Raw genomic sequence first — 20,059 nt, forward strand, 5'->3', positions numbered from 1 at the left:
AAAGAAAAGTCATCAAATGTATTTCAAAAGGATATTGACTATTCCTTCCTATGTGACAATAGAAAGATAATGTTCCCTTTAAGTCTATTCAAATTTGTCAAATGCAACGAAAAACTTTAAAATTCTGTACTAGATGCTGGGAAACCAACCAACCAACCAAACTACCCCCCCACACCCCCAAAAAGGGTATCTCTACCCTTAAACAAAAGAGCTCATATTTTAGGCAAGAGAGAGATACTTAAGATAATCTAAATATCTTCCAGAAAAAGACACAGGAATGCTAGACAAAATATATTTAAAAATATTTAAAATGTATAGCTAAACTCGCAAAAAAGAAAGGGAAAACCCCAGGTGCTAGACTCAAAGAAGGAACTGAAAACCGCAGTAGTACCACATGAGCTGAGGGGGGGGGGGCTGAAGAGGGGGAAGACTTTTAATAACTTCCGGGCTTGGGTTTCGTTAGCCACATGAACAAAGTATTGGCCTTGGGTTTACAAAAGGTAGGGAACTGGAACTAAAATCCTAACTAAAGTGGAAACTATGCATCCTCAATGAAAGGACAGAATGGGGAAAAAATTCACCTAATAGCCCAGGGAGCAAACAAGAAAGTTTGTCTTTGGTTAGGTTGTAGCGGAGTAGGGAAAGTCTCTTCTGAAAATAGAATTTGTGAGTTTATCACTCATATAGATTTGGGGTTCAAAATTATAGTACATGAATGGTCCAGGAAGTCCAAACTAAGAAAACAACATAACTAGAACATCTAGATCCTTCCCCCGGACCCTTTTTCAGAGTTGGGGATTGAACCCAGGGCCCGATGCTCAAGCACTTTACCACTGAGCTACAACTCTAGGTCCTTTAACCAGGACACCTAGAAGAAACAAATTCATACCCACTTCTGAGAAATACAACTTAATCCCAGGCCTTCACACAGGTGAACTTTTGCCTGGCTTAGGCCTGCATGATACTGTAAAAAATAACTGACTCAAGATACCCCAATAGGAAAGCTGGCTTCATTCACCATACCAGCACTGAGAAACTGATCTAACCTGGGACAAAATGGGATGACTTTCTGAAATGCTGTAAAAAGCCTGAATTAGTTAGTCCAGGGCACAACACAGAAACATGCTGGGAAGCAGACCTAATGATGTGGATTCCATCTTAAATGGAACTTTTCCTCAAATCCTTCCTTTGAAGGTAGCCACTCCATACAAGCAACCAAGATAAGAGTGATTTGTACTTGGTACTCCTTGGATCTTACCAGATCTCACTTTGGGTCCAAACAAGTCATGTCATGCGCTATCTGGCTGTGGAGAAAACTCCTCCTTTGGCTTCCACCTCCCATAGCATGCCATCACTCAAGCAGCTGGACCTAAAGAATCTCAGCTCAAAGCAGAAATCAATACAAAACATGGGCTTTTCCTGCTCACCCTCAAAGTTGCAACCGCTGACAATGTACAACATTCAAATTCAAGCAAGCTAATTATCAAAAGGCTGTGATTTTTTTATAATGATCTTAAACATCCAGATTATTAAGTCTAAATACGTATGTTTGCCTAGGCTGCTATTTTCTTAGTGATATGGAAATACTAGCCTAGTTTTAAATTATTTCAGCTGAATTTTATCATAGGTTCACTTGAATAACAACTTTGGCAAGAATCCAGGACTAAGTGACCGAATATAATAAGTGACAGATTTCAGACCAGTCTGATTTTCAATCCCTAACCAAAATAAATAGAACACAGCTGCTCAGCCTCTCTTATAAGAAAAATTCTCCAATCAAAACAAAAATATTTATCTAATATGAATTTTTCTGTATAATCATATATAATCACAGCCATCCACAAAATGGTATTAAGATTCCTTTATCAGAACCTTGCCAGCATACATGAATCGCTGATAGTCATGCTTTGAATGAACATTCTTCACTCACATTAGAAATTTGGGGGCTAGTAACTTTCAACACAAGATATTTTCAAAGGATCAATACTATACAGTACCCAAAGTGGCTCATAATTTCTCTTAGTGTTCATAAGATACAGATTATTTTTTTAAAACCTGAACTTAAATTGAGAATTTACTTTGATGATTTGATATAGCTACAATACCCAAATCTAATGTATTCATTCTGTATACACTTAACAAATGCACAAAAATGTAGCATTAGTTTAATTTTTGAAATAAAAGTCTATTTTCAGTGGAGGTTTTCAACGGAGTGGAAATTGTAAGGCACAACTCAGATAAGCATGTTAAGAAGTTTTGGTTGATATAGTGATTATAGAGAATATCCTGATGGATGCTGGTGATTGTATTGGAAATAGGCACTCTCATGTAATATGGGTAAATCGGTATTACTTTTGGCTACCTCTGTTAGAATTTAAAATGCACACATTTAATGGCCTAGCAATCTCCCTTCTAAGATTGCTTAGAAGAAATGACAGAAATGACAGAATGAGAACATAAAAATACATGATCAAGGATTATTACAGAATTATTCTTAACTGTAAAGTTTGGAAAACTAAATGTTCATCAGGAAGGGAAGGGCCACTCAAATTATGGTACGTTCACAAAATGGAGTACCAGGTAAGTGTTAAAAAAGGAAAACAAGATTTTTATACTAAACCTGGAAAGATATCCAAGAGTGTCTGTTAGATAAAAATATAAGTTGCAGGACTGGGGATATAGCTCAGTTGGTAGAGTGCTTTGCATGCACAAGGCTCTGGGTTCAATCCCCAGCACCACAAAAAAGTTGCAGACCAATATAGACAAACTGAGTGCATTTTTTCCTTAACTGTATGTATCAAAACAATATGTCAAAATGGCACAGGGAAGGATCTGCATACAACTGATAAACAGTTAACAAAAGCACAAAACTATTAGCCTCTGGGGCTGGGAATAAAGAATTAGGCAGGCAGAAATGAAAAAAAAAAGACCTTTTTTTTTTCCTGAAAAAATTTAAGTGGTAAGAATATAGGTCATTTTTACTTTCTTGTATGTAATTTAAAAAGTAAACCCACAAGCAACAAAAACACTTCTGCATCTCAAGGACAAAAATGAGAGGGAAAAAAATATTTCTCTAATAAACACATATGTAGGGTTGAAAACAAATTCTAATAAAAATGAAGAAACTGCATAGAACAAAGAAATCTCATATCAAGAAATGACCCTAATCAGAAAATAAAAACATACCACACTTATATATCTGTCCTAGAAATGTTTCAGGTTCCTGAGAGCTGTCTTTTCAGGGGGAACTCTGCCCTCTAGTGCACACTAAAAGACAAAGTCCATGAAGAAGTAACTACCAACAAATAAATGTTACAAAGTTAATTAGAATTTTCTCTTCATGCCGAGAGCATCACAACTCTCCTTAAATGAGGGTCTTCACATTCTTATTCCTAAATAACTATCTATTATTATACTGAATAAACTTTGACTCTTCTCTTCTACACACCCAAGAAGCACCAAAAGTGCTTAAAGACTCATTTTTTACACCAAGAGAAATCCAGAATGGTCAAAAGTGTAAGAAAATATAGAAAATTAGTTTTACAAGTTTAAAATACAGATAAACATCTCACTCTTAAAACCATGTTTTTTTTTTTTTTTTTCTTTTTGAAACTTGTTGGGACTATAATTCAAGAATAAGAATAAAGGAAAAAGGCTGCCGTGTGTAATAAAGTTCATTTCCTTATAAGATTTTCCTTCTAAGAACACTAGAATTTGTTCAACTGTGGACGACTCTGAAAACCATTAGTGACACTTCCTAAATTCATTGTATTTGCTGTAGGTATCCAATCTAAATTATCAAAGATTACCCCATCCTGGTAACTACAAATGAATAAGTTTTTGCTTTGAAAGCTTTCCTATGTTTGGCATCTCACTTAAATGCTCACTCTGGCAGAGACTTCAGTTCCTGATCCAAATGTTAAGTATCAACCCCTCTGCCCCATTTCCAAAAGAATATCACTAGTCTCCCCATTCATACATCTCTCAATACTAGCTTGGCTGGAACAATATCTCTGAATCAAGAAGGTAAATGAAATCACCATTAACAGATTCAAAATATTCGAAACTATTTATCTTTAAAGAATTATTTTCTTTATTTAATTTCAAATCTAGTTTCTACGTATTTGCAACAAAACTTAAGAAGGTATGTTTTAGTCTAATTCAATTTAATTTCTGGAGGGTGCTGGGGATTGAACCAAGGGCCTTGTGCATGCTAAGCAAAAAAAAAAAAGCTAAAACCAAATGGAGTATTAGCACTCACTGAAGAACATGGGCATTCTTGCTCCAACACAATTCACCATTCTACAGCTGAAAGGTAAGACAACAGCAGTAGTATTACCTGGGTTGCAAAACCATTTACTTCACTACCACTAGTTTCTAAATAGGATTTTTCTTTTTTGAGGCACCAAAAAAAAAAAAAAATAGTTTAGGGGTGCTCTGCCAATGAACTACATTCCCAATCCCTTTTATTTTTCATTTTTAGATTGGGTCTGGCTAAGTTACCCAGACTGGTCTCAAACTTGCAGTCCTCCTGCCTCAGCCTCCCCAGAGCTGGGATTACCCATATGTGCCATCACCATCCTGGGCTGAAGCATCCTTTTAAAAGCTATCTCTAGTTTGTCATATCCTGGAACAAGTGGCTGCCAGAAGAAATACACTTAACCCAAGTTGGGCCAGGCATCTCTTATTTGACTCCCCTAGAACAACCCTCACATAAACTGCCCACAGTATATGATTCACATCCCTGCAGGAGTTGGCCATCATATGGGAAGAGCAACAGCCATTATTCCCCTGGTGCCGGATCACATCTTGTCCTCAGCTCTACTGTTGTTAACAGATATCAACATACAAACACACTGAAAACTCACCTTAGAAATGTTCCTGTCCTTCAATTTTTAAAAAAATTTTTTTTAGATGTTGACGGATCTTTATTTTATTCATTTATTTATATGCAGTGCTGAGAATCGAATCCAGGGCCTCACACATGCTAGGCAAGTGCTCTACCACTGAGCCACAACTCCAGCCCCCAGTCCTTCAATTTTATGAAGCAGAAATCATACGGAAATACAGTACAGAAAACTTGGGTTTAACCATAATTAAAGGAAAAAAGACTTATAAAGGAATTACACACTAGCCTTCAAAGTCTCCCTCATTAGTTATAAAGTTGGGAGATTCTTTTAACAAATAAACAGGACCAAACAGGATCAAACAGGAGGGCAAGAAAGAGCAGTTGCATGGAAAGAGCTCAGGCTTTGTTCTCAAATGGATCTGGACTAGAGTTCTGGCTCCAGTAATCATCAACTCTGTAACCCCACCAAGTTAAGTGTTTCTTTAAGTCTCTCTAAGCCTCAGTGTCCTGATTTGTGAAATGGGCATGAAGCTCAACTATGGACGCAGTAAGAGGTAGCACCTACCTCTTAAGTGTTTATGTTGACTAAATGAATTAATGCAGGGAAAACACTTAGCACTGTGCCTTAAATGTGACTCAGCAGTTAACAAATAGGAAGTATTTATTCTTTTAAAAAGGATGATGAAATTCTTTTAATTCTAGAAAGCAAATTGTTTCCAAAAGGAAACTCACATGGGCATTCAAGAGAAACATGTCACCCTAAACTTGGGAGAAACAGCTTCCTGTAAGAGCTAAGGAGTGACACTGCCAATTAAGGACAGAGAAAGGCTGAACTCAAAGTATTCTGCATCAATCCATTTTTTCAGTAGAAAAGAAAGGCAGTAGCAAAACGTCTCATCTCTCAAAAAAACCCAGAAGTCCAGTCATTTAAAAATCAACATACTGACCAAATAAAAACATATACAGATCCAGTGATTTAGGAGACTGAGGCATGAGGATCTCAAGCTCGAGACCAGCTTGGGCAACTTAATGAGAGCTTGTGTCAATATAAATAAGAAAAGAGTTGAGAATGTAGTTCTGAAGTATAGTACCCCAGGGTTCAATCCCCAGTACAAAAAGTAAATAAATCAACAAACAAACAACCCCCTTCTCCCCCCAAAAAACAGGAGAGCAGATCTGGCTCATGAATTGTCAGTTTTTTGAATTAGAGCCCTGAAGCTGAAGGAAAAGCGGTTATGTAAAGCTGGCATTTGGGAAAGGAAAAGTATTCTATACCGAAACTACATTAGCAATGCAGGACATTTAACATCCCTGAACCCCATCCACTAAGTACCAGTGGCTTCCTTGAGTCATTATGACCAAAAAAAAAAAAAAAAAAAAAATCTTACCACACATTTCTGAACACGTTCTATTGGCAGCACCACATCCGCTACAAATAACAAAGTTTAATTCAAAATTCAGTGGGAAGATCAAGAATATCTATTTACAAACAGTAATAAAATCAGGACAGGGCCAGCTGTGAGTCAACTAAACTAAAATCCAGAAATGTCATCAACTAGGAAATCTCACAGAGTAGAAAGCTTGAAGCTGATTTTGGAAACAAACCAAAAGACTTAATTCCCTCTTATTACTTCCAGAATTAAGTTGGACGGAGAAAACTGCTTTTTTTCTCTTCCCTCATCATTATATTATAGTTTTTTCATTCGTCTCTTTATCTGACAGCTGGAGCTTACATATAAAGCTATGTGCTTCAGAGATGTGACAACGGAAGAAGCTGAGGCACAAAAGGCACCTTACCCCTAAGCTGCGCTCCTGAACTTTCCCTTATGGCTCGTTCTCCTACTCAAGAGGCTGTCCAAGTTACCACATAAGCCAGCAATTCCACTCCTAGTTACATACTCAAGATAACCACATAAAAATTTGTACACAACAGTTCACAGAAACTTTGTTCATAACAGCCCCAAACTAGAAACCACACTATGTCCACCAACTAGTGAAAGGATAAACTAAACATGGTACAGTCATATCATGAAAGATTATTCATTCTACTGTATGAATAAAAAAAAACATAAAAAAGAATGAAGCAGAGATAAATGTTACAAGATGGATGGACCCTGAAAGCATATGCTAAGTCAAAGAGCCAGACACCAAAGGACAAATATGACAGGATTCCAACCATATGAAAAGTCGAAATAAGCAAATCTAGACACAGAAAGTAGATTAGTGATTGACTGGGAGTGGTGAGAGTGTGGAGGTGGGGATGGGGACAGGGATAGGGCTGAAGAGTGACCTCTAAGAGGTTCAGGGTTTCTTTTGGGGGTGATAAAAATGATCATGGCTGCATAGCACTATGAATGTGCAACCCTGTGGATATGTCATGGGTATTAATTAAATGGGTGAATTATGCAATATATGAATTATATCGCAATAAAGCAGTTTTTAAGAAAAAAGAGTACAACCCATTATAAAATATTTAACTGACATCATTTCTTCCCTTAAAGAAAATCACTTCTAAATTTAAAAAAATATCATAGGTTATGTTTGCTGAAAAATTTGCCTTCGTCTAATTCTCTCTCTCTCTCTCCTTTTGGGAGGAGAAAGGACTGGAGACTGAACTCAGGGGCACTTAACCATTGAACCACATACCCAGCCAGCCCTTTTTATTTGAGATAGGGTCTCATTAAGTTGTTAGAGCATCTCACCAGCTGCTGAGGCTGCCTTTGAACTCTTCAATCCTCCTGCCCGCAGCCTCCTAAATTGCTGGGATTACAGGTGTGAGCCCCCGTACTCAGCTGCTCTAATTACCTTAACTATTACAATATTTAGCAATAAGCCCTCATAACAGTTACTCTTTTGAAACAAGCGGGATTTCCTTTTGGAATGGCCATTCTCTTGCATCATATGACCTCATATGCAGATCTATTCCCCAGGTACATGGGCTCATGCCAACTGATCATGAGTCTCACAAAAGGATCAAACCAGGAAATGATGTCAGATTCAAAGGTAGCTCTTTTTGTTGTTGATATAAATGTACTTGCTGTTGAATAATCCAGAGCCCCCTCTTCCCTTTTTAGCAAAAATTAGGTCCTGTTTTAAAAAACACACTCCCAACAACATGACAGCAATCCTTCAAAGGTTAGAGGCCCTTGGGCTGAAGATATGGTTCAGTGGTAGAGCCCTTGCATAGCATGCAAGCATTCTGGGTTTGATCCCCAGTAATGCAATCAACTAATCAAATCATCATAGGCTAGATATCTGATTGTTTCATCATCATAACAAGAGATTCTAATTGAATATCAGAAACACTTCTTCCCAACATTGTGTCTGATTTTTATTACTTTATGTGAAATGGTTAATGTTCTGTATCAAAAGACAATATACTGAGAAATTTTGAAACTTAAAACCATGAGTATGAGCTGGGGTTGTGGCTCAGTGGTAGAGTGTTCACCTAGCAAGCATGGGGCACTAGGTTTAAACCTCAGGACCACATAAAATAAAAATAAAAATTGTGTCCACCTAAAACTAAAAACAACAAAACAAAACAAACACCACAAGTAAAATTTATATTGACTCACTCAAGGGGAGTGGGAGAGATCAGTCAACTGCCCAGACAGAAGACTATTGCACAAATCAAAGGTTCTGGGACTGGGCAAATACACTGAAAACTGGCCAACCACTGGGTCAGGCCTGGGTCTATTTTGGGGGATGGGGGTATACCAGGGATTGGACTTGGGGGTACTCAACCACTCAGCCACATCCCCAGCCCTATTTTGTATTTAATTTAGAGACAGAGTCTCACTGAGTTGTTCAGTCATCTTGCTTTTGTTGCAGTTGGTTTTAAACTTGTGATCCTCCTATCTCAGCCTCTGGAACCACTGGGATTACTGGTGTGTGTCACTGCGCCCAACTAGTCTGGGTCTTGATCATAAGTATAGCACTATGAAGAATTCTATTCACCATTGGGACAAACACTGCTTAAACTGACACCACCCATAAGGTTGTTTGAAATTCAACAGTAAGGCATTTTTCTTTGCTCAAGAAACCAAGATGATGAGAAAACCACATGTGAAAATAGTAGGTTTTACTACTCTAGGTCATTCCCAATCTATAAGGAGGAGGCTAAACAGCAGGCCCTCAATGCCTGAGGAGCAAACCCAGGCCTCTGGCATGCCAGGCAAGTGCTCTACCAGCGAGCCACATCCTCAGTCAATTCCTACAGTTAGGATTATAAAATTTGAAGACTAACAGAATAAGTAATAAATGCCAGGTTGAAAGCAAATGTAGCAAATGAGGGGCTGAAGCCTGGTCAAGCAGTTACTAGTACATGCTGGCAGAAGCTGAGTGCAGGTAATGAATAGAAGAGGTAGTAAAAAGGACTGGAAAAATAAATAAATAAAAAAAATAAAAAGATGTGGGGGAAGAGGTGATCGCGGGCTTGGGATGACAAGACCATGGGAATTTAGACACACCAAGTAAGCACTGTGCTTTCTATCACCAAACACAGACAGTGTACTTCTTGTAGTCTGATTCCGGCCTCTAATTAAAAGACAGTTTACTCCATTCTCAAAGCATAAACTTTGGCTTTTTATAGTCTAAGCAGTGTGCTATTTTAAACATGTGGAGGAAATGCATTTCCAGTTACAAACATTTGTTCCTCTGAATCTGTTCTTATTTGCTAGCAAAAGATGTGGGACAGGATGTTTTACTCTTCTGCTTTGGCCTTCCTGTATTGCTTAAATCTGTTTAGAGAAAAGGAAAATAAACAAAATGTTTCTGTTGTGTAATTTCTATAAGGTAAAGCAGCTCCCAAAGTGAAAATGTCAATGGAAAAATATTTTACTACATGAAGAAATATATATATTTAAATTTATTTTTTATTAATTTATTTTTTGGTACCAGGAATTGAACCCAGGAGTGCTTAACCACTGAGCTACATCCCAGCCCTTTTTATTTTTTATTTCTTGCTAGGTTGCTTAGGGCCTCACTACGTTGCTGAGGCTGGCTTTGAATCCTGAGCCGCTGGGATTACAGGCATGCACCACTGCACCAAGCATTTATTTCTTTTAATATATTAGATTATGCCAGTAGATTCTTCCCTGAAAACACCTCCCCATGCTCTGCATGTGAAGTCTGCAGAAGATCAATCTTTGCACTGACAAAATGAGTCCACTCGACACCCCAGAGCAAGTGAATTCTCTTGGCAGTGTCTCTTTACAAGCATAATTGCAATCATAAAAGCTTTTCAAAATGCATTTCAGAAAAATGAGCAGGCCAATCTTGAAGGTCATTCTGGATTTATCAGAAATTCAAGACACAATGTATCTTAATTAAATGTATCCCCATTTTCATGCACAACTCTGAGGACTTTTAATCAGGCATTTGGTAGACAAGGTTATAATCCGTAATGTTCCATTATAGCTTTCAAAGAAATTGATTTTGGTCAAACTTCACTTTACCTCCTTTATAAAGGAGTCAGCAGTTCCTTCGTCTACTAAAAAATATTTCCCTGGAACAGTTCCTGGTATAATTATCAGATTCCCTCTATGCCCACTCCCTTGTCCTCTCTGCCCCAGAAACTTGCCCTGTAGAAACAATTTTCCTTAATCAAACTATAGCCAGACTCCTCTCACTCCTATTCTCAACTAAGCCTAGATGTTGACTCCTGTCCTTGCTGGGCATGACCAGTTTTAGAAGGAATCCTGCTAAGTCAGTTTACAGAGAATCCCCTACATTTATAATTCAATCACCGTACCTGCCTTTAGCAAGAATCCCTCTACCCTCTTAGTACTTTTCCACCCAGTGGCTCTCCTTTCTGCTATCTTTGTACATAACAGAATTGAGCTCTTTTATTCTTGATACCTATCAAAACAAGTCCTCAATCAAGTCTTCCTGACTATTTTAATAAGTGTCAGAGTAATTTTTCCTCTAACAATCTGCAATGGGCAATGAAATACCCTGGCAAGAGATAGGAGGGAGAGAAGAAAAGGATATCTGAACATATGTTCCCTTTCCTTTTCCCTGGGAGGGTCCATGGCCCAGCTGAAGATCTCAGCTCCTTTGGGGTGAGCCCATTCCACATAATCTTGTCTTCCACTGCCAATGACTGTTCCCTTCTCTTGCCCCTTTGGGCCTACAGATCCAATGGAGTCTCATTATTACTAGCCCCAGGGACACCACACTATTCCTGTCCCTGTGGTTTTTCCATTACTTTGTGAGTTATTAAGCTCTCCTCAAAGTATCGGAATTTGAGGATACCATCTGTTTCCTGCTGGGTCTCCCTAATACAGATATCATCTCAGCAGATTTCTTATTTTAGAAAGGCAGCAAGAATACAGGAACAGGAGAGAGAGATTTTCATGTGAGCAACCCAGAAGTTTACCCAAGCTGACTGTCAAGCTGACATTTCTCTCTCCCCTAGCTGTCTCCACACTCTGCAGAGTACTTTCTGAAATATATAAATTCCATGTAGAATTTTGCATCAATAGGGATTATTAAGAGATACGATGGAAGCTAGAAGTAAAAACCGTGCTAGCTGAAACTATGCTAGAAACACAATGTAAAAGAATTTCTTTTTTTATCTGGTAGTTATATCCTAAGGTCACTTTCATAACAATACTTTTAATAAATCCAAGAAAACCTGTTTAATAACAGCAGATGCAAGTCTGGTAACCTATGTAAAAGCTGCTGAAGGCTAATTCCATATGTAGCCTAGAGCAATATGTGCCAAATTCAAGTCATAGTAGACTGCAAAATCAATTCAGGGGTAATAACATTTTTTAAATGACACATACTAAACAGAAAATCAAAGTGAATCATATGTAATAGGTGTAAATATCATTTCAGTAAGTGCACAGCAGTGTACATCTGTAGTCCTCGCGACTCGGGAGGCTGAGGTAGGAGGATGGCTTAAGTGCAAGAATTTGTTGTTTTTCTGTGTGCTGCATAGAACCCAGGGCCTTGTGCATGTGAAGCAAGGACTCTACAACTGAGCTGCACCCCCAGCTAGAGTCCAAGAGTTTGAGGCAAGCCTAGACAATATAAAGACCTTACCTTTTTTTTTTTTTTAAAAAAAAAAAAGGGTGCTAGGGATGTAGCTCAGTGGCAGACTGCTTGCCTAGCATGTGTGAGGTGCTGGCTTCAATCCCCAATACTGAAAACCAAAATCATCTCACCAAATTTTTATTCCCGTTTTTTACAAATCTATTTTTATGAGTTTAAAAGCACATAATGTAGAATGTATTCCTTACTATGGATGGCAGTCTTTTGACTTTTTAGTCTGAGGTTCTCTCTCCCTTTGGAGATAGCCTACATTCTCCCTTGAACAGGTAAGCAATCCTAAATAAACTTATCTATGCCTTTGGTGGGTGGGTGCTGAAATTCTTTTATTTTTGTATGACAAGAATGCAGCTGGTCCTAAGTCAAGTTACCCTTCTCTCTGGGAACTCCCTGGACTGTTCTTCAGAAATCTCTCTTCTCTGGTGACAATACTACCTGAAAGCTACTGGTCTGAAGAGAACCCCTTCAGACAATACAATGAATAAAAGGCTAAAAACACACTTCATCAGCCTACAGATTCCTATGTGCTTTTTATCTCAACCCTCACTAAAAACTGTTTATCTTTGTCACCCAGGAGAAGCACATCAATAATTAAAATAAATATTTTATAGAATAAAATATAGCAATATTTTAACTAATAAATGCAGATCACAGATTGAAGGCATGCTGACCCAGGGAACATTAACAGGGCCAGGTCTGGAGAATTCTTCACATTTCCATGAAGTTCTACTCTTCTATAGAGACGTTCATCTGCTTTGTGTCAATTTTACTGTGGTATCAAGCAGTCAAATCCTTTTCCTTCTGAGATTTCTTTGAACACCATTGATTTCTGCTACCTGGGAGCTCCAGTGCAGAACAATTAGGTAGGGAAATAAAGATTGGTGCAAGGCAATGTAGCAGAGTGGAAGGAGCTCCCTCCACATCGCCCCACGTTAATCACCAAGGAACATGCTGGATCATTGTACTCCCAAGCACCTACAGCTCATGGCCAGAGGACTGAGTGCAGGGAACATGCAGAAGCAATTCTGAGCCAATGTCAGGCCAGAACTGGAGGGTAAATATCTGAGCTTCTTGGCTCCTCACTCTGTTCTTCATAGTCTCAAAGTTTCTCAGCAGGGCTGAGTGGCAGCCACTATTAGCAGCAACCTGTTTAAGAACAACCCTTAAACAGCTGCTTTCTCCCTTTCACCTCTTTTCTGGGACTTTCTGGAATCACCTCTCACATAAATGACTCGACTCGCATGCAAACCTTTGACTCAGGACTGGGCAGACACATCCTAAGAGAGTATGCCAGCATAACACAGGATTGTTTAGAGTCAGGGCTGCAAAAATTAGAAAGGCCTGCCCTAGAAAGCTCACCATCTAATAGAAAAATCATCTTTTTTCTTTTTAAATGTAGAAGAAATAAAAGTTTACTATTTGAACCAAACACAAGTTTGGAGAGAAGGAAGAAGTGACACAGAAGGAAGAAGTAAGGGTCAAAGAAGCCAATTTAGAGACACCTGTTCTATCCCAAACATCTAGGGATATTAAGAACACAGAAATTTCTTTAGGAGTCAGCTGGGTAATCAGAGCTGTGCAGGGGATGCGGTCTGTGTGCAGTCTCGTGGCTGCAGGCTGCCACTTTCTTATTTACTATGATGCTTTATTTTTTACAAAGACCAAGAATTCTAATCTTCAGCTAAAGATAATTCAAGTTACATAGAAAATACAAAGGAAGAAAACATTAAATTCAAAACAATATGTTAAGAAAACTATCTACAAGTCACCTTTGATTCACCATTTTTCTTTAAGGCAGGGTTTTATTATGTTGCCCAGGCTGGCCTCGAACACCTGGATTCAAGTGATCTTCCTGCTGCAGCCTCCTGAGTAGCTGGGACTACAGGCACATGCCACTGTGCCTGGCTTGACCTTTTTATGTTCCTTTGAAGTCATGGGGGATGGGAGCGAATACTCAACTCAAATCTTCATTCAAAGTTCTGATGAACTGCTAAATATTATCATTCAAAATTTATTATTTTTAAATATAAACTTTACATGTTCAGCTTTGCGGTCAACACTGTAAACCAGGGCTTCCTTCAGGCTGGAATTAAAGGAGACCTACGGCCCATTTTCCTTTGCCTCTTCCATCTTGGTAAATAGTTCAGCAAAGGCAGCATAGTGTAATAGTTCAGCAGCATAATTCCTTCTCTCAGGAAAGGAGCCATGAGCGCTGCAGTTAAGGCAGGTCCTTGCACGGAAAACAGCTTTTCCAAAGTGCCCAGTACACCTGCGACTGAGACTTGAGTACTCACCCTGACCCAGCAGGGAGTGACGGCACAGCTGAAGGGACATTAGCCTGTGGTTTTTCTTTCTCATTTTGCTTGAAGAAGGATTTGGCTTCTTTAGATGTAGCATCCACTTCCTTTGTTACCCTGTTCCAAGGAAAAAGAGACATCAAATTCACAAGAGGAATAAAGAGAGAGAGAGAAACAAAATCTAGTAAAAAGAGAATAATGAGAACTAGAAACATATCCATCATAGGGCTTTTAATAAATTCTGGCTGTTGAGTTTTAGGATAAAAGTTTACTACAGTATTCTAGATAAAAGCTTTTTCACTGACTAAAGTTAACAAGTAAAACAACAATGCATGTAAATTTTATCCCCCTAAGTCCTCCCGTTACAGCTGTCAGCAGGAAGCACACTCCAGAGTCAGTCTTGTCAGTTTTACAGTAAAACAAGAAAATACAAAACCAAAATGTGTGAGTCATGTTCAACCACTCATTCAGAAAAACACTGGCCAAGAATAATGATAGGAAAATCCTATAAATCCACCTTGAGGGAACATAAGTCTATTCACCTTCAAGGACGAATTTTCTTATTAAGGATCATCTCATTCCTGAACCTAGTACTGTGTCTTGTATACAAGTGGCACAAAATGATGGTTAAGCTTGTAGCCAACATAGGATTGGCCAAACACCACATACCCAGAGGCAAATGAGGAAAAAAATGCATGTTTACTGTTGTTACCACCAAGACTGGCATGGTTTGCCACACAGCACCACTCTAGCAACAGATGGCTGACAGTCATGCAGAATGGCCCCAAACAAGCAAGCCAATCTGTATGACAGCACCCTCAAAAGCTCATTCAATTGAGATGACAGGAATTTTGAAGAAGGTGGAGGAGTAAAGTAGGCTGAACCCACCTGAGAGTCTGTTTCAGGAGAAACTAGGCCTCAGATCCCTTTTCCAACTCAATACACAGGCTACTGCCCTCCACTCCCAAGCCAGCAGGACCCTGTTACCCTTTGAAGAAACAAAAACCACAGAAAGTCCAGACTCACAAAGGAAAGGACTAAAGCCCATTCTTAAAACAGAATTAAGTGAAAAATCTATTGATTCATTCTTCCCTTACCATAGCACCTTCTAAGGTCACATGCTCTAGAGGATAGTGTTGCCACCCAACTCATAGTGGAGTCATACCAAAAAGAAATACATATACTACATTATGCTACTGAGGTGTGGAGTTCATTTGTTACCCAATCCTCGCCTCATCTAACGTCACTGCATCAATTCCACTATTATGAATTTCAAAGAGAGAAAACTGGGAGGTTACGATAATAAAAGAAAATTTCCTTTAAGTAAAGGATGACATTCCACAAAAAAAAGCAGAAGCCAGGCTCAGTGGTGCACACCTGTAATCCCACCTACTCAAGGAGGCTGAGGCAGGAAGATCGCAAATTCCAGGCCAGCCTTGGCAACTAGTAGACTCTATCTCAAAACCAAACATAAGATCAGGAAATGTAGGCTCAGTGATAGAGCGCCCCTGGGTTCAATCCCCAGTATTAGGGAAAGCCACAGAACACCTGACAAAGCAAAATCATATCAAGGCACAACATTGTGAAATTTTAAAATAATGATGAAAGAAAAGATGAAGATGAAGTGGCCCAAGTTACAGAAAAAGGAAAGCAGCACTTATGCAACACATTTTGGTTTTGTGTTTTCTTGTTTTACTGTAAGACTGACATGACTTTTTGTAGCAGGCACCTAATTAAGCATTTTTTGAAAAGCAACCAGATGCAGGCACTATGTTAAGATATTGGATGTGCACAGAAATACAACATGGCTTCTGCCCTTAAGGAGCTCACAGTCCAGCATGACAGCCAACCATGAAATCAAGATGTGATGCTACATGATATAGAGCGCCACAGAGGGGGCATAAAGAATGTATAACATGTGGAGAAATCTTTATTTCTTAGTGTCAAACTCTTATCCATATTCACTAAAAACATGTTACATAAATTGGTACATTTCTCAGGGCTTTTGATAATTGACACTAATACAGATTACTCTTCAGATAGTATTCCTAGAATAACTCCATTTTTAATAAGCAATAATAGATTTGGCTATCAAAATATCTTCACGGGGCTTGAGATATGGCTCAGGGGTAGAGTACTTGCTTATATACATGAGACCCTGGGTTCCATCCCCAGCACCACCAAACAAACAAACAGACAAAACAAAAAACAAAATCAAAACCAAAATAAACAAAAAAAATAACCCTTCAAACCTTCAAGTAGAATAGTTAAGTTATAAACCATTTCATACACAAGAGGGAACCCTTACAGGAAAAGGCCCATTATCAGCAATAACTAATGTAAGTATTTTAAGTAGAAATTCCAGTTTAACTTAATTCTCACTCAGTATTTCCTGAAGTTTTTATTTGGGGAGAAACTTTTCCATGACTTATCTTTTCCAAAAGCTGAATCATTTAGGAAAGTCTGAGCTAACTGGCTCAGCTGGTTAAACGACAGGGAAAGATAAAAAGTACTATTTCCCCCCATTTCCCAAGGTAAATAAACTATATATTTTTCAAGTAGGGAAAAACAAAACAGCAAAAACCCCAAATTTAATTAAAACAGTTATTAAAAAAACTAAAAGACTAGCTTTGTACTAACACTACCTTATGCTTATACTTACAAATTCTTCCCAGTCATCACTAGCTTTTTCTCACATTTCTTAAAGGTGTAGTAATGCTCTTAACTTGATACAAAGACAAAAAAGAAAAAGCAGAATGACATCAAGAGATTAAAAGATATGCTAAATCCACACACCAAATCTGTATATGGGTTGTCAATTAAAATTCAGATCTCTCAAGTTCCCTCAAGAGGATTCCTTATAACACCTAAATTTAAGTATAAATAATTTAAGCTTAAAAAAAAAATTGCCAACAATTAAGGTTTTTGTTCTCCTTAGGGGTAGGAGTTACAGAAGACTTTCACTTGCCCTGTCATTTATTTCTTTAACATATGACTTTTTAAAATAATAAGCATTAATTACTTTTCAAGTATAAATAAACACATGCTTGTGAGAGTATGTAATTTATGGAAAAAGTGCCTCCATATTCTTATTTCCTTTTTGATAGAGACACATCACTGCCCTCTTCTGGCAAATGGTGGGAATAGTTGACTCACTAATAATCATCCAGTATTTAAAATCACCATGCATTGGCTTTCAAAAACGAAATAAGACATTTGTGTTATATAAATATCATATTCATAAACAAGCACATAAATTTAATTTGATCAGAAATTTAATGATTTCTCATAGCAACAGTTAGTGATCAACTTTCTGTACTCTTTATATAGAAACTTATAAATAAATCTTCCTTTAGGTATCTTGTTTTAAAATTTTTTTTAGTTGTAGATGGACACATTATCTTAGTTTTATTTATTTATTTTTTTATATGGTGCTGAGGATCGAACCCAGTGTTTCACGCATGTGAGGCAAGTGCTCAACCACTGAGCTACAATCTCAGCCCCTTTAGGTATTCGTATGTACCCCAAGACACATGAGAAATAATCCAAGCTGAGAGAGACTTAACTTCCAAAATTTTTGAAACCTATATTCTTAATGGTACGTTAGTACAGTTTCTATATTACTGTTATAGGATTTCTAAACCATTAAACACTGTCAGTGTTCTGCTACTTATTACTGGACAAGGCAAAAGCTTCCAGTATGATTTCTGGAGGCAAAATACATCATTAATTCACATCAATAATTACTTAATGAGTCCCAAAAATGATTAATTACAAAGGAAAAGGGTGTCTTACAATGGAGAATTCTGACAGATATTGCCTTAACTTATCATTACAAACATTAGTGATTAGTAATATTTAATATATTAAAATAGTAAATATCCCTGCTGGATGAGAAACATTGCTAATGTAGTGTTTTTATCTAACATAATTAATCTGAAAGTAAACATGAGAAAACAGTGCAACAATCCAAATTGAGGGGCATTCTGCAACACAAATGGTCTAGACTCTCTGTTCATTTAAGACTGGGTCTCGCTATATTGCCCAGGCTGACCTTGAGCCTCCCAACTAGCTAGAATTACATGCCAAGCTGGTAGACTCCTAAAAGATCAAATGCAGCCGGGCAGGGTGGCACATGCCTGTATTCCTAACAGCTCAGGGAGGTTGAGGTAGGAGGACCAAGAGTTCAAAGCCAGCCTCAGCAACAGCAAGGCACTAGGCAACTCAGTGAGACCCTGTCTCTAACTAAAATACAAAAATGGGCGGGGGCTGTGGCTCAGTGGCTGAGTGCCCCTGAGTTCAATCCCCAGGACACCCCCCCAAAAAAAAGACCAAATGCAGTATTTAATCTTGGGTTAAACCTTGGACTGCATAAGAAATATAATTAGCAAGGACAACGCTGAGATAACTGGGGAAAGTCTGAATAGAATTGTGTGGGCAGCCACTCTGAATGACCATGCCTTCCAATCCTGAAGCACGAGGCTCTGACCAATCACTACAGTTCATGGTGACTTGGGCGTTGTCCCAGCTCAGATAGTAAGACTGTAGGCGTACCGGCTGGGGTTGAGTTACACTCACCTGCTCCCTTGTAATCCTACCCCTTGTGCCCTTTTATGGACAGAACTTTCTAAGAACAGTGTCCCCCCCCCAAAAAATAGCCCACTTCCAAACGTGCTCCCTCTCTCTTATTAGCCTCTCGTTGACTTTCTCTTGATCTCCCTTTTGGGGAGCTTGAGGCTGAAAGCCGGGGGGAAGCCATCCTGAAGTTTGTGTAAAGGTAATTTGTGTCTGTGTTTATTTTGCATCACCACAAATTCATGAGTGACCTTAGTTCAGCTGCCCGTGCTGGACAGGGGCAACAGGCTTATATATAGTAATACTCAAAGTATAGGCTATAAAACTACGTATTATTGGGAAAAAACACTTACAAAAAACTACCTGTTACTGGTTCAAGACAAGATGGGTACAAAATTACGAGTACTTAGAAACCTGTTTAGCAATTTGACAGAGTCACAATATTCAAGACATGATCAGTAGTCACTGCATTAAACAAAATTAATTTAGTTAACATCAAACTTCTGAACTGAGTTGCATGCAATATAAACTGTTATCCAAAGTAAAACCACATTATAATGGGTGTAATATTTTATGGTTATTGTATCACCTGAAATCCAAAAATCTAGTGAAATAAGAATTTATGTTATTTTTATAAGCACTTTAATAACCAAGTGTGATTTTTAAAAAACTTAGTTTAAAATTAATAATTAACTTAAGAAAGTAAAATTGGCATTATTTTTATTCCTAGTAATTTAATGACAAAACAAAGTCTTGCCCTGCTGAATGTTTCTGAAAAGAAATCACACACCTTTTTCTGAATGCAGCAACAGTAGTAAACCAGAACACTAATCAATATCATATGGGCTTGACTATGATCTTTCATGTACTGAGTCTGGGTTTTGATCATACAGTGATAAAATTATAGTGAGTTCTTTTCAGAGATGTTCTGGCTAATGGAGCAATGAATCCAATAAACTTCAGGAGCATTTATACAAAACATAAAGAAATAAGTTCAAAGGGAGTACTCAGGCCAGGTATGGTGGCACATGCCTATAATCCCAGCAGCTTGAGAGGCTGAGGCAGGAGGATTGCGAGTTCAAAGCCAGCCTCAGCAATTTAGTGAGGCCCAAAGCAACTCAGTGAGACCCTGTCTCTAATAAAATACAAGACAGGGCTGGGGATGTGGTTCAGTGGTTGGGCACCCTTGGGGGGGGGGGGGAGGAGGAGGAGGAGGAAGAAGAAGAAGGAGAAATAGATGTAAAATTTTACACATTAACAGTGCACTGAGGTCTTCTAACAA

The 20,059-nt window shown here is 38.3% G+C and overlaps 1 protein-coding gene across 3 annotated transcripts in view; it reads right to left on the bottom strand.

The window, feature by feature from the left end:
- Window positions 1-20,059, bottom strand: part of Tmem170a (transmembrane protein 170A) — a 129,551-nt gene that overhangs the window by 66,155 nt on the left and 43,337 nt on the right. For all 3 annotated transcript variants that reach the window (XM_071604957.1, XM_071604956.1, XM_027933186.2), the window contains exon 5: window positions 14,200-14,319. In XM_071604957.1, the coding sequence (XP_071461058.1) occupies window positions 14,200-14,319 (120 nt within the window). The remainder of the gene's footprint in view (window positions 1-14,199; window positions 14,320-20,059) is intronic.

This window comes from Marmota flaviventris, chromosome 18 (genome assembly GCF_047511675.1).
Source record: "Marmota flaviventris isolate mMarFla1 chromosome 18, mMarFla1.hap1, whole genome shotgun sequence".
Taxonomy (NCBI): Eukaryota; Metazoa; Chordata; class Mammalia; order Rodentia; family Sciuridae; genus Marmota; species Marmota flaviventris.